Here is a 13,623-nt window from a genome sequence, read left to right on the forward strand (position 1 = left end):
AACGACACTTGCATGAACTCACCCGGGACCGTGACCTGCGGTCGGCATAGCAAGCCCACATGAGAGTGAGCAGGTAGAGGCTGAAGAAAGCACATAGCAGGGCCAAAACCACATAGTTTTGCGACACGGTCCCAAACAACTCTGCGGTGCGCGTTATGTCCACGTAGTTCGGCATCACAAAGAACGAACCCCCGAAAAGTGTCAGATGGTTGCAGCGACAATGTAATTGAATCGGAGTGCTTTGCTCCCCGACCTGGGGGTAAAAAAAAAAACCATACCAGTGATTTTGATATTGATATTTGATATTGTTGTTGTTGAGGGGCGTCACCTGGCAGCCGTCTGTACTCCACGTCTGCCGGTCTACGCTCCAGTACATGCACTTGGTCATAAAAGAGGTGATGCTCAGCGTCAGGCCTGGTTCCCACGTGGAGTTGAAGAGTCGGATGCTGATGTACCACACCCCCGGCGTCTGATCTAGCAACTCTGGGGTTATCATCCACTGGTAGCCTCCTTAGCAAAACAAACAAAAAAATAGCATAATTAACGGCTATAGCAACTTATTTATACGTTCATTCATTCATTTGTCATTCAAATGATTTTTTACTAATTTAATTTTATTTTCTACTGCTTTTCTTCACAAGGGTCGTGGGGGGTGCTGGAGCCTATCCCAGCTGTCTTCGGGTGAGAAGCGGGATACACCCTGCACTGGTTTAATTTTATTTTATTTTATTTTATTTTATTTTATTTTATTTTATTTTATTTTATTTTATTTTATTTTATTTTATTTTATTTTATAAAAAAATATTTTTTAAATAATTTAATTTAATTTTCTACTGCTTTTCTTACCTATGAATTAATTTTAATTTTAATTTTAATTTTAATTTTAATTTTAATTTTAATTTTAATTTTAATTTTAATTTTAATTTTAATTTTAATTTTAATTTTAATTTTAATTTTAATTTTAATTTTAATTTTAATTTTAATTTTAATTTTAATTTTAATTTTAATTTTCTTTTCTTCACGAGGGTCGCGGGGGTGCTGGAGCCTATCCCAGCTTAATTTAATTTAATTTAATTTAATTTAATTTAATTTAATTTAATTTAATTTAATTTAATTTAATTTAATTTAATTTAATTTAATTTAATTTAGAGCGCTTGTCCATGTGTTATGAAGAAATTGTTTTTTTTTAATAATTTAATTTAATTTTCTACTGCTTTTCTTCACGAGGGTCGCGGGGGGATGCTGGAGCCTATCCTAGCTGTCTTTGGGCGAGAGGCGGGGTACACCCTGGACTGGTTTAATTTAATTTAATTTAATTTAATTTAATTTAATTTAATTTAATTTAATTTAATTTAATTTAATTTAATTTAATTTAATTTAATTTAATTTAATTTAATTTAGAGCGCTTGTCCAGACAAGTCGAAAAACAAGTTGTAAATTTACATTACATACTGTAATGATAAAAATATGGCGGCACCGTGGTTGAGTGGTTAGTGCGCAGGCCTCACAGCTAGGAGACCCGAGTTCGATTCCACCCTCAGTCATCTCTGCGTGGACTTTGCGTGGGTTTTCTCCGGGTACTCCGGTTTCCTCCCACATTCCAAAAACATGCTAGGTTAATTAGCGACTCCAAATTGTCCATAGGTATGAATGTGAGTGTGAATGGTTGTTTGTCTATATGTGCCCTGTGATTGGCTGTACGTGTTACCTGTTTGGCTGAGGATGGTCGTGTTGACAAAGTAGCTGGAATTAGGAGGTGACCCTTGAGCCAGCGTAAGAACCAAAGACACGTTTCGATCGGGTTCCACTCTGATAACGACGGTCACGTTGGGGTCCGAGACGTTGAACGACGTTAGCGCCTTTGAGTTTTCTTCCAGTTTGACCGTGTGGTTGGTTGGCGGTGGAGCGTTGGGGCGGGGCATGAATATCTGAACGGATATTTTTGAACAAAATGTCGGGAAAATCCCATAAATCCCAAATTGTTACCCGTAAACAAATACTATGAAAGTTTTTCCTAGCATAACGGTACCTCTATCATCTGCGTGAGGTTGACCAACTCGACATCTGACACTCCGTCGTTCAGTAAAAGACTGCAAACTGTTCCGCTGATGTTATCGTCAGACGGATGCGGATTCTCGGAGAATGTAGCCATCTAAGAAGAAGAAGAACCGCATCAGATAGAAAAAAAACCACACAAGGTGACAGATATGGTACACAAACCTGAGCCAAGAGTCTTCGGTACTGGCCGATGTGCTTTTGGAGAACGGAATATGGCGGCATGATGATGTACTCGCCGTCTTCCACTGAGCCCAGAATTACGTTGCCGAGGTCTTCGGGTGTGTGACTGAGTCAAGGAAGTGAAAAGTACAACTAGAACTGCAATTTTTAAGTGCTTTTGTTCCTATCTTTCATGAGCGGAATCTGTGCACGCTCTCAAATGTTGTTTACCAGGAATGGATGGGGACCAAAATTGGATGAATGGATGAATTTTGTTATTTTATTCTCTAATTAAGGGCTGTAAAGTGTGCCCCTAGCTGTTTATTGGGTTTTTTTGGCCCAAAACAGTAAAAATGTAAAAATCAACTATCAAAAATCAACAGTAATTTGACATGACAAAGGTTGTAGTCTCATGAGAAAAAATTACAATGTGACATTAGGAGGGAAAAATCCATCCATTCAACCAACCAACCAAAAAAACAAAAACAAAAACTAAACCTAAACCCAAAACCCAAAACCCATAACCCATAACCCATAACCCATAACCCATAACCCAAAACCCAAAACCCAAAACCCAAAACCCAAAACCCATAACCCATAACCCAAAACCCAAAACCCAAAACCCAAAACCCAAAACCCAAAACCCATAACCCATAACCCATAACCCATAACCCATAACCCATAACCCATAACCCATAACCCAAAACCCAAAACCCAAAACCCAAAACCCAAAACCCAAAACCCAAAACCCATAACCCATAACCCATAACCCATAACCCATAACCCATAACCCATAACCCATAACCCATAACCCATAACCCAAAACCCAAAACCCAAAACCCAAAACCCAAAACCCAAAACCCAAAACCCAAGACCCAAGACCCAAGACCCAAGACCCAAGACCCAAGACCCAAAACCCAAGACCCAAAACCCAAGACCCAAGACCCAAAACCCAAGACCCAAGACCCAAGACCCAAAACAAAAACCCAAAAACGAAACTAAAGTGTATCAAAATGTGTTATTGGTCGATATCGGTATCGGATTTTCTAATTAGTAATTAGTAATTAGTTGTTTTTTTTGGCCCATCGCACATCTTAAAAATTTAACATGAAAACAGCAAAAATGTAAAAATCAACAGTAACTAAACTAAACTAAACTAAACTAAACTAAACTAAACTAAACTAAACTAAACTAAACTAAACTAAACTAAACTAAACTAAACTTAACTTAACTTAACTTAACTTAACTTAACTTAACTAAAGTGCATCAAAATGTGTGAGTATTATGGAAATAAAGTCAAAAGTTTCGCCACAGTTGACGAAAAAACAACACCGTTTTGTACTGGCCTTTTATTGTGGCCAGTCTGGATGGATGATCTCATGCTTAGGAAAACTGGAGTACCAAACCTGCTCTGATAGACGGTGCCTGTCGAGTGTTTCATGACGATTCTCTGCGTCGTTGCCGAACCCAGCAGCAACGAAATGGTGCGAATAATCTCAAATACGTCCTCAAATAACGACTGGGATAGGGAAAGGAATACAGGAGCATATTGGAACGGGAACGGGAACGGGATTGGTGGCGGATTCTTCACGACTTACGTTTGGGTTGGGATTTGTGTGGAGGTCACATTTGTTCACGGAGATGTAAAGAATGGCGGTACTGCAGCTGATGATGCGATTGATTACGTCACTATTTTCCACGGCAAGAGCGGGAGATACATTTTTAGTGCCTTCCAATAAATAGTGAATGAATTCGTCCTGTAAAAAAAATCATAAAGAAAAATAATATCATTCATATTTTTACAAATTTACAAATAAAAAATTTCCCCACTGAGGGACGAATAAAGGCATATCTTAATCTTAACATTTTCAGTGAAACTATAGTACACTGGTCTCAAACATGCGGCCCGCGGGCCAAATGTGGCCCGCAGGACACCAGTTTGAGGCCCCCGCCTTGATATGAAAATTCAATGTTAAAGTTTGATATGCATGCTGTATGGTATCATGTACCCAGAAAAAATTATTACGTTTGATTCATGTTCATGTTAAAGGTTAAATAACTGTTAATAGTTATCCTCCCTATCCGTGTGGAAGTGGTAAGTTTTGGGCTATTTAAGTTCATCATTCATTTTCTACCGCTTATTCTCACGAGGGTCGCTGGGGAAGCTGGAGCCTATCCCAGCTGTCTTCGGGCGAAAAACATGCTAACTCCACACAGAGATGGCCGAGGGTGGAATTGAACTCGGGTTTCCTAGCTGTGAGGCCTGCATGCTAAACACTTTTTCGCCGTGCAGCCCGAATAAGTTAATTAATTTTTTATTATTTTTATTTTATTATTTTTAATTTATTATTATTTATATATATATTAAAAAAATTATATATATAATTGTAAAAATTCATATATTCATTCATTTTCTACTGATTCTTCTCACGAGGGTCACTGGGGAAGCTGGAGCCTATCCCAGCTGTCTTCGGGCGAAAAACATGCAAACTCCACACAGAGATGGCCGAGGGTGGAATTGAACTCGGGTTTCCTAGCTGTGAGGCCTGCACGCTAACCACTCAACCGCCGTGCACCCCTAATAAGTTAATACATTTTTATTATTTTTATTTTCATTCATTCATTCATTTTCTACCGCTTTTTCCTCACGAGGGTCGCGGGGGGTGCTGGAGCCTATCCCAGCTGTCTTGGGGCGAGAGGCGGGGTACACTCTGGACTGGTGGCCAGCCAATCACAGGGCACATATAGACAAACAACCATTCACACTCACATTCATACCTATGGACAATTTGGAGTCGCTAATTAACCTAGCATGTTTTTTTGGAACGTGGGAGGAAACCGGAGTACCCAGAGAAAACCCACACAAACTCCACAAAGAGATGGCCAAGGGTGGAATTGAACTCGGGTCTCCTAGCTGTGAGGCCTGCACGCTAACCACTCAACCACCGTGCAGCCCGAATAAGTTAATTAATTTTTATTATTTTTATTTTATTATTTTTAATTAATTATTATTTATATATTTATATATTTTAAAATATATATATATAATTGTAAAAAATTATTTTATTTCATTATTTATATTTTTATTATAATCCGCACAATTTGAAGATTCAGAAAGTCCTTTAACTTGACAAGCCAAGCCCTATTAGCTTCTACAGCTGCTAGTTGCTACTAGTTAGCTGCGTAGCATTGGATCGGCCTGATCCATAAATCTACACGGGTCCCATTTTTTTTTCGTAAAAAAAAAATTCGGGCAATTTAAGGGCACTTCCGGTACTCACCCTACTTTCATCTGTAGGCTCGCCCGCTTCTGTTTCCATTCTCGTGAGCTCATTGTCTGCTTCCTTTTGCACATAAACAATACTTGTCAGCTCAATGGACACAATATATAATATTTAATATCATTTAAATATCTAAAAGTAAATAAAACAAACCCACCCAAAGAAGCTGGACAATGTTGTGGACATGGGGGGCCATGGGGTGGCCACTCCTTCTGAACCCTGAAAAGAAGAATAAATAAGAAATAATGTCATAAAGTCAAGAACGTCATACTTGATGCATCATATCATACTTTGAAAAATAACTCCTATGCAGCATTTAGCATGATTTTATTGCATCGTGCGATTGCATGAGACTCATTGCAAGTTATCACAAATGCTTGATTGCAGTTGTTGCTATTAAGAACAATAACTCCTATGCAGCATTTAGCATGATTTTATTGCATCGTGTGATTGCATGAGACTCATTGCAAGTTAACGCAAACGCTTGATTGCAGTTGTTGCTGCTAAGGGTGGCCCAACTTTGAAAAATAACTCCTACACAGCATTTAGCATGCTTTATTGCATTGTGTGATTGCTCGAGACTCATTGCAAGTTAACGCAAACGCTTGATTGCAGTTGTTGCTACTAGGAACAATAACTCCTATGCAGCATTTAGCATGATTTTATTGCATCGTGTGATTGCATGAGACTCATTGCAAGTTAACGCAAACGCTTGATTGCAGTTGTTGCTGCTAAGGGTGGCCCAACTTTGAAAAATAACTCCTACACAGCATTTAGCATGCTTTATTGCATTGTGTGATTGCTCGAGACTCATTGCAAGTTAACGCAAACGCTTGATTGCAGTTGTTGCTACTAGGAACAATAACTCCTATGCAGCATTTAGCATGATTTTATTGCATCGTGTGATTGCATGAGACTCATTGCAAGTTATCTCAAACGCTTGATTGCAGTTGTTGCTATTAAGAACAATAACTCCTATGCAGCATTTAGCATGATTTTATTGCATCGTGTGGTTGCTTGAGATTAATTGCAAGTTAACGCAAAATGCTTGATTGCAGTTGTTGCTACAAAGGGTGGCCCAATCTTGAAAAATAACTCCTATGCAGCATTTAGCATGATTTTATTGCACCGTGTGATTGCTCGAGATTCATTGCAAGTTAACGCAAACGCTTGATTGCAGTTGTTGCTGCTAAGGGTGGCCCAACTTTGAAAAATAACTCCTACACAGCATTTAGCATGCTTTATTGCATTGTGTGATTGCTCGAGATTAATTGCAAGTTAACGCAAAACGCTTGATTGCAGTTGTTGCTACAAAGGGTGGCCAAATCTTGAAAAATAACTCCTATGGAGCATTGAGCATGCTTTTTTGCATTGTGTGATTGCATGAGACTCATTGCAAGTTAACGCAAACGCTTGATTGCAGTTGTTGCTACTAGGAACAATAACTCCTATGCAGCATTTAGCATGATTTTATTGCATCGTGCGATTGGATGAGACTCATTGCAAGTTATCACAAACGCTTGATTGCAGTTGTTGCTATTAAGAACAATAAATCCTATGCAGCATTTAGCATGATTTATTGCATCATGTGATTGCATGAGACTCATTGCAAGTTATCACAAATGCTTGATTGCAGTTGTTGCTGCTAAGGGTGGCCCAACTTTGAAAAATAACTCCTACACAGCATTTAGCATGCTTTATTGCATTGTGTGATTGCTCGAGACTCATTGCAAGTTAACGCAAACGCTTGATTGCAGTTGTTGCTACTAGGAACAATAACTCCTATGCAGCATTTAGCATGATTTTATTGCATCGTGTGATTGCATGAGACTCATTGCAAGTTATCTCAAACGCTTGATTGCAGTTGTTGCTATTAAGAACAATAACTCCTATGCAGCATTTAGCATGATTTTATTGCATCGTGTGGTTGCTTGAGATTCATTGCAAGTTAACGCAAAACGCTTGATTGCAGTTGTTACTGCTAAGGGTGGCCCAACTTTGAAAAATAACTCCTACACAGCATTTAGCATGCTTTATTGCATTGTGTGATTGCTCGAGATTAATTGCAAGTTAACACAAAACGCTTGATTGCAGTTGTTGCTACAAAGGGTGGCCCAGTTTTGAAAAATAACTCCTATGCAGCATTTAGCATGATTTTATTGCATCGTGTGATTGCATGAGACTCATTGCAAGTTATCACAAACGCTTGATTGCAGTTGTTGCTGCTAAGGGTGGCCCAACTCTGAAAAATAACTCCTATGCAGCATTTAGCATGCTTTATTGCATCGTGTGATTGCTCGAGATTCATTGCAAGTTAACGCAAAACGCTTGATTGCAGTTGTTGCTACAAAGGGTGGCCCAATCTTGAAAAATAACTCCTATGCAGCATTGAGCATGCTTTTTTTGCATTGTGTGATTGCATGAGACTCATTGCAAGTTATCGCAAACGCTTGATTGCAGTTGTTACTGCTAAGGGTGGCCCAACCTTGAAAAATAACTCTTAAGCAGCATTTAGTATGATTTTATTGCATCGTGTGACTGCATGAGACTCATTGCAAGGTATCACAAACGCTTGATTGCAGTTATCAAACCAGTCAAACCATCAATTCCAGGCCAACTTACGTGATCTGGATACCAATGTGTTCTGAAAACATGAATAACAAGACATGAAATTATGAAATTACAATTCAGCACTAAATTGCAGCTTCTCATTGGCTGCTATTCCTCACCTGCGTGTTTAGTGACGAGCGCAAACCTTTAAAAAAAAAATAAACAGCATGATTTTAATTTTAATTGCTGCGTACGTTAAAAATACAAAACACTGTTAAGGCCTGTTGGGGGGGGGGGTGATGTGACACCTACTGTGGGTGCAGATGAAGCCTCGTTTGTGGTTGCAGTCCGACGACGTGACGAGCTGAAAAGGATTCTGCTTCACGTATGTGCAGCTGGTAGTGTCCTTGAAAGCACCACCATCTTCTGTATTGGTTGCACAGAACGCATCCAAAGAGAATGTTACCTTGAATCCATCGCATGTTTGTGATTCAACCTTGTTTTTCCTCCCAAAAAATAGGCAATTTTTTCATTCACCCTAAGTCAGTAATAATTACATTTTGGCCTGTCATTTTTTTAATCTGATTAATCACTGTTTTAAAATTAATGAATCATGATTACCAACAGTAAAATGGTAGTATGATGGTCAGGGGCTGTTATTTCAGAAAAAGAACATCATTCAAGTTGCATTCATTCATCATAGCAACAGTAAAATACGGTGGTGGTAGTGTGATAGTCTGGGGCTGTTATTTCAGAAAAAGAACATCATACCAACAGTAAAATATGGTGGTGGTAGTGTGATGGTCTGGGGCTGTTATTTCAGAAAAAGAACATCATACCAGCAGTAAAATATGGCGGTGGTAGGGTGATGGTCTGGGGCTGTTATTTCAGAAAAAGAACATCATTCATTCATTCAAGTTGCCAATTCATCATAGCAACAGTAAAATACGGTGGTGGTAGTGTGATGGTCTGGTGCTGTTATTTCAGAAAAAGAACATCATACCAACAGTAAAATATGGTGGTGGTAGTGTCATGGTCTGGGGCTGTTATTTCAGAAAAAGAACATCATACTAACAGTAAAATATGGTGGTGGTAGTGTGATGGTCTGGGGCTGTTATTTCAGAAAAAGAACATCTTACCAACAGTAAAATATGGTGGTGGCAGTGTTATGGTCTGGGGCTGTTATTTCAGAAAAAGAACATCATACTAACAGTAAAATATGGTGGTGGTAGTGTAATGTTCTGGGGCTATTATTTCAGAAAAAGAACATCATACCAACAGTAAAATATGGTGGTGGCAGTGTTATGGTCTGGGGCTGTTATTTCAGAAAAAGAACATCATACTAACAGTAAAATACGGTGGCGGTAGTATGATGGTCTGGTGCTGTTATTTCACAAAAAAACACAATACCTACAGTAAAATACAGTGGTGGTAGTGCAATGGTCTGGGGCTGTTATTTCAGAAAAAGAACATCATACCGACAGTAAAATATGGTGGTGGTAGTGTGATGGTCTGGTGCTGTTATTTCAGAAAAAAACAATACCTACAGTAAAATACAGTGGTGGTAGTGCGATGGTCTGGGGCTGTTATTTCAGAAAAAAACATAATACCTACAGTAAAATACAGTGGTGGTAGTGCGATGGCCTGGGGCTGTTATTTCAGAAAAAGAACATCATACCAACAGTAAAATACGATGGCGGTAGTGTGACGGTCTGGGGCTGTTATTTCAGAAAAAGAACATCATACTAACAGTAAAATATGGTGGTGGTAGTGTGATGGTCTGGGGCTGTTATTTCAGAAAAAGAACATCATAGCAACAGTAAAATACGGTGGTGGTAGTGTGATGGTCTGGGGCTGTTATTTCAGAAAAAGAACATCATACCAACAGTAAAATATGGTGGTGGTAGTGTGATGGTCTGGGGCTGTTATTTCAGAAAAAGAACATCATACTAACAGTAAAATACGATGGCGGTAGTGTGACGGTTTGGGGCTGTTATTTCAGAAAAAGGACATCATACCAACAGTAAAATATGGTGGTGGCAGTGTCATGGTCTGGGGCTGTTATTTCAGAAAAAGAACATCATACTAACAGTAAAATATGGTGGTGGCAGTGTCATGGTCTGTGGCTGTTATTTCAGAAAAAGAACATCATACTAACAGTAAAATATGGTGGTGGTAGTGTGACGTCTGGGGCTGTTATTTCAGGAAAAAACATAATACCAACAGTAAAATACAGTGGTGGTAGTGTGATGGTCTGGGGCTGTTATTTCAGAAAAAGAACATCATTCATTCATTCAAGTTGCCAATTCATCATAGCAACAGTAAAATACGGTGGTGGTAGTGTGATGGTCTGGTGCTGTTATTTCAGAATAAGAATATCATACCAACAGTAAAATATGTTGGCGGTAGTGTGACGGTCTGGGGCTGTTATTTAAAAAAAAAACATCATACCAACAGTAAAATACGGTGGTGGTAGTATGATGGTCTGGGGCTGTTATTTCAGGAAAAAACATAATACCAACAGTAAAATACAGTGGTGGTAGTGTGATGGTCTGGGGCTGTTATTTAAAAAAAATTGGTTTCCTCCCTTCATTGTGTTGTGTTGACTAATATTTACATTTCTTTGATGACCACAGAAGAAGAAAAATGCGAGAAAACTCACCGGAACCAGGTTCCAGGCGGTCCCCCCGGACCCCGTCCCCCAGCCACCAGGTGACGTCCCTCACGCTTCCCGTCCCGGCGACGTCCTTCAGACACATTTTGATGGCCTCGTTTAACTCTTTTAGTAGATCTCCTCCTCGTTGGCCGCAGCTGCTCCTCGCTTGGGACCAGAACTTGGATTCCTCCCAGATCTCGTAGAGGACATTTCCCACCACAAGTTCCCTCGGCGAGGAGGAGGAGGAGGAGGAGGAGGATGGTCTTCTGCTGCCGTGAGCTTCACAGAGTTCCGTTTCCTCAGGTAAATATCCACTAGCGATCCACAGCAGGACGGCGGCTCTTAGGAACATGGTAGCTGTTTTTTTTTAATCATGTGAGAACCTCAGTGAAGGAATGGTGGAGACGCAGTGGATGCACCAGGAAATAAGGCAAGGTTACTTCCTGTTTGAGTGTGTTTAGGGAAATCGAGCAGACACTCAAAGAAGATGCAAAAATGTTGGACCAGCTCTCATCCAGTACAGATTTTTTTTATTATTTTAATAATCTTCTATTCTATGAATTTTTAGCTGCTTTTTCTGGAGTGCTTTCGGCTTCCCAGCATGCTTTGCGGCACATCATGGACATTTAGGTGAGTTGTAAAAGTTTCTTATACTCCATAGTAGTTTACTTTCTTATTACGTGTTGATTCTAGTTGGTGTTCTGTCCAGTGGTGACCCCCCCCCCCCCTCCGCCCCGCCCCCCCCACCTTTCCATTTGATTAAAAAAACAACACAGACAGATCCCGTTCAAGACGTTGAGACACAGTCAAATTATTCTGATTAACATCTTCTCTGGTTTTGTTTACTTGCAAATGTTTTTTTTTTTTAGCGGCTAGAAAAGGCTCCTATGTTAGCAACATCCTGCTGAGAATAAATTCAAAATATTAAGACAAAAGTTGGAATTTCACAATATCGGAATTATGATATTAATTTCTGGAAAACACACAGAAAAACTACAAATATGTAAAAAAAAAAAAAAAATTGTGGTAATTTTCCAGGAATCAATTGAAAATATTAAGACAAAAGTTGGAATTTCACAATATCGGAATTATGATATTCATTTCTGGAAAACACACAAAAAACAACAAATATGTAAAAAAAAAAAAAAAAAAATTGCGGTAATTTTCCAGGAATCAATTGAAAATATTAAGACAAAAGTTGTAATCTAATGAAAAAAAAAATTGGAATTTCACAATATCATGAGTAATAAATATTATTTTAGTAGCATAAAGTTTAAATATTGAACTTCTTAAAGGTGTAACATGAGAAAAAAAACAAAACAAACAATGAAATAGTAATTTTGGGAAAATTAGGTTTGTTAATAATAAAATAATAAAAGTCATAATATTACAAGAAGAAAGTTGAAGTACTTGGAATATTATGAAAAAAGTGGCAATTTTACCTGAATAAACATAAAATAATTATCAAAAATTATTATTATTATTATTATCAAAGTATCATCAGAATAAACATCAGAATACCACATTTTGTGAGAATGTGGTAAAATAATATTTTACTAGCATAGAATTGGAATACTGACAAAAAAAACAGCAACAAATATTTTAAAAAAAATAATAATAATGGTAATTTATATTTAATTTATTTAATTTAATTTACATTTATATTTATATAATGGTAATTATTATTTTACCATTTTTATCAAGTCATAATATTACAAAAATTAATTTGAAGTACTAGGAATATTATGAAAAAGTCTGAATGTTACAATAAAAAAGTGGCAATTTTTTATCAATAATCTTATAAATAAATAATTTTTTTATATTTAAAAAATAAATTATTATTATTATTATTATTAATTATTTTTTATAAATAAATAAAAATAAATAAATAAATAAAAAGAATACAAAGAATTTATTTAAATAAAATAATAAAAAAGTGGCATTTTTTATAAATAATTTTATAAATAAATAACATTTTTATATTTTATAAATAAATATTTATTTAATAAATAAATAAAAATAAATTAATAAAAAGAATAAAAATAATGTATTTCAATCAAATAAAAATAATTATCAAAATATTTTCAGAATAAAGTCACTTATGAGAAAAAAAAACATCAGAAATGTAAAAAAGCAGCTCTAATTTTGTGAGAATGAGGTAAAACAATATTAAATAAGAGTATTTAATATTAAAAAAATAATATTAATACAATAATACAATTAGAATATTAAAGAAAGTAGGTTCTAATATTATGAAACCCCCCCAAAAAAGTGTAATTGGAAATTAATTTGCTGTCAATAACGGCTTCTGCCTACTCCTTTTTCCCAAAAATGTCCCACTCACTACCCGTTGTGTCCAGCAGAGGGCAGTGCATCATCACTTCCCATTTAATTGCTGTCAATATTCTTTCACTGTAACAAATACCATACTAAGTACCAAGACGTGACTTTTTAAAGTATTTTAATCCGTCAAATTGTGACACCACAACACAAGCCACATGACCCGAACAGGACGTGGTAAAACGTATACACGGTACTGTATATGTATACTTTTTTTTAAGTGTATACATTTTATTAGGTCCGGTTGTACAACACAGTAGGTCAATACACAATAATAAAGAGCGGCGACATTGAACACATCAGTAACTCCACAGATAATTTCACTTTTTATATAAAAAAAAATAAAATAAAATAAAATAAAAAAAACACCAGGCATGGATTGGACCTGCCATCTTTTCAATTGGTTGCATTTTAAGTTACAGGCATGCATGACATGCTTGATGATGGTTCATATGAGACCGGTGGGAGGAGGATTGGACAAGCACTGGACCACCATGTTGGGTTCGATCAATGGGTCTTTTCATGGGACCGCAGTAGAAAAAGCACCGAGGTTGAGACAAAACACCAAGAAAAACAGGA

The 13,623-nt window shown here is 37.2% G+C and overlaps 2 protein-coding genes across 2 annotated transcripts in view; both read right to left on the reverse strand.

The window, feature by feature from the left end:
• Positions 1-58, reverse strand: part of pkd1l3 (polycystic kidney disease 1-like 3) — an 11,643-nt gene extending 11,585 nt beyond the window's left edge. Inside the window, exon 1 of the mRNA XM_058078013.1 lies at positions 1-58. This exon is cut by the window's left edge and continues 180 nt beyond it. The gene's annotated coding sequence lies outside the window, so the exon portion shown is untranslated.
• Positions 59-8,100: 8,042 nt separating this feature from the next.
• Positions 8,101-11,081, reverse strand: LOC131132334 (uncharacterized). Its single transcript, XM_058077871.1, has 4 exons — positions 10,711-11,081; positions 8,361-8,474; positions 8,228-8,253; positions 8,101-8,142 (listed from the first exon to the last, which is right to left on the reverse strand). Exons 1-4 carry the CDS (start codon positions 11,054-11,056, stop codon positions 8,101-8,103), a joined length of 528 nt encoding a protein of 175 aa, XP_057933854.1. The 5' UTR covers positions 11,057-11,081.
• Between the last annotated feature and the right edge of the window lie 2,542 nt (positions 11,082-13,623).

The sequence above is a fragment of the Doryrhamphus excisus genome, chromosome 7, assembly GCF_030265055.1.
Source record: "Doryrhamphus excisus isolate RoL2022-K1 chromosome 7, RoL_Dexc_1.0, whole genome shotgun sequence".
Lineage (NCBI taxonomy): Eukaryota > Metazoa > Chordata > Actinopteri > Syngnathiformes > Syngnathidae > Doryrhamphus > Doryrhamphus excisus.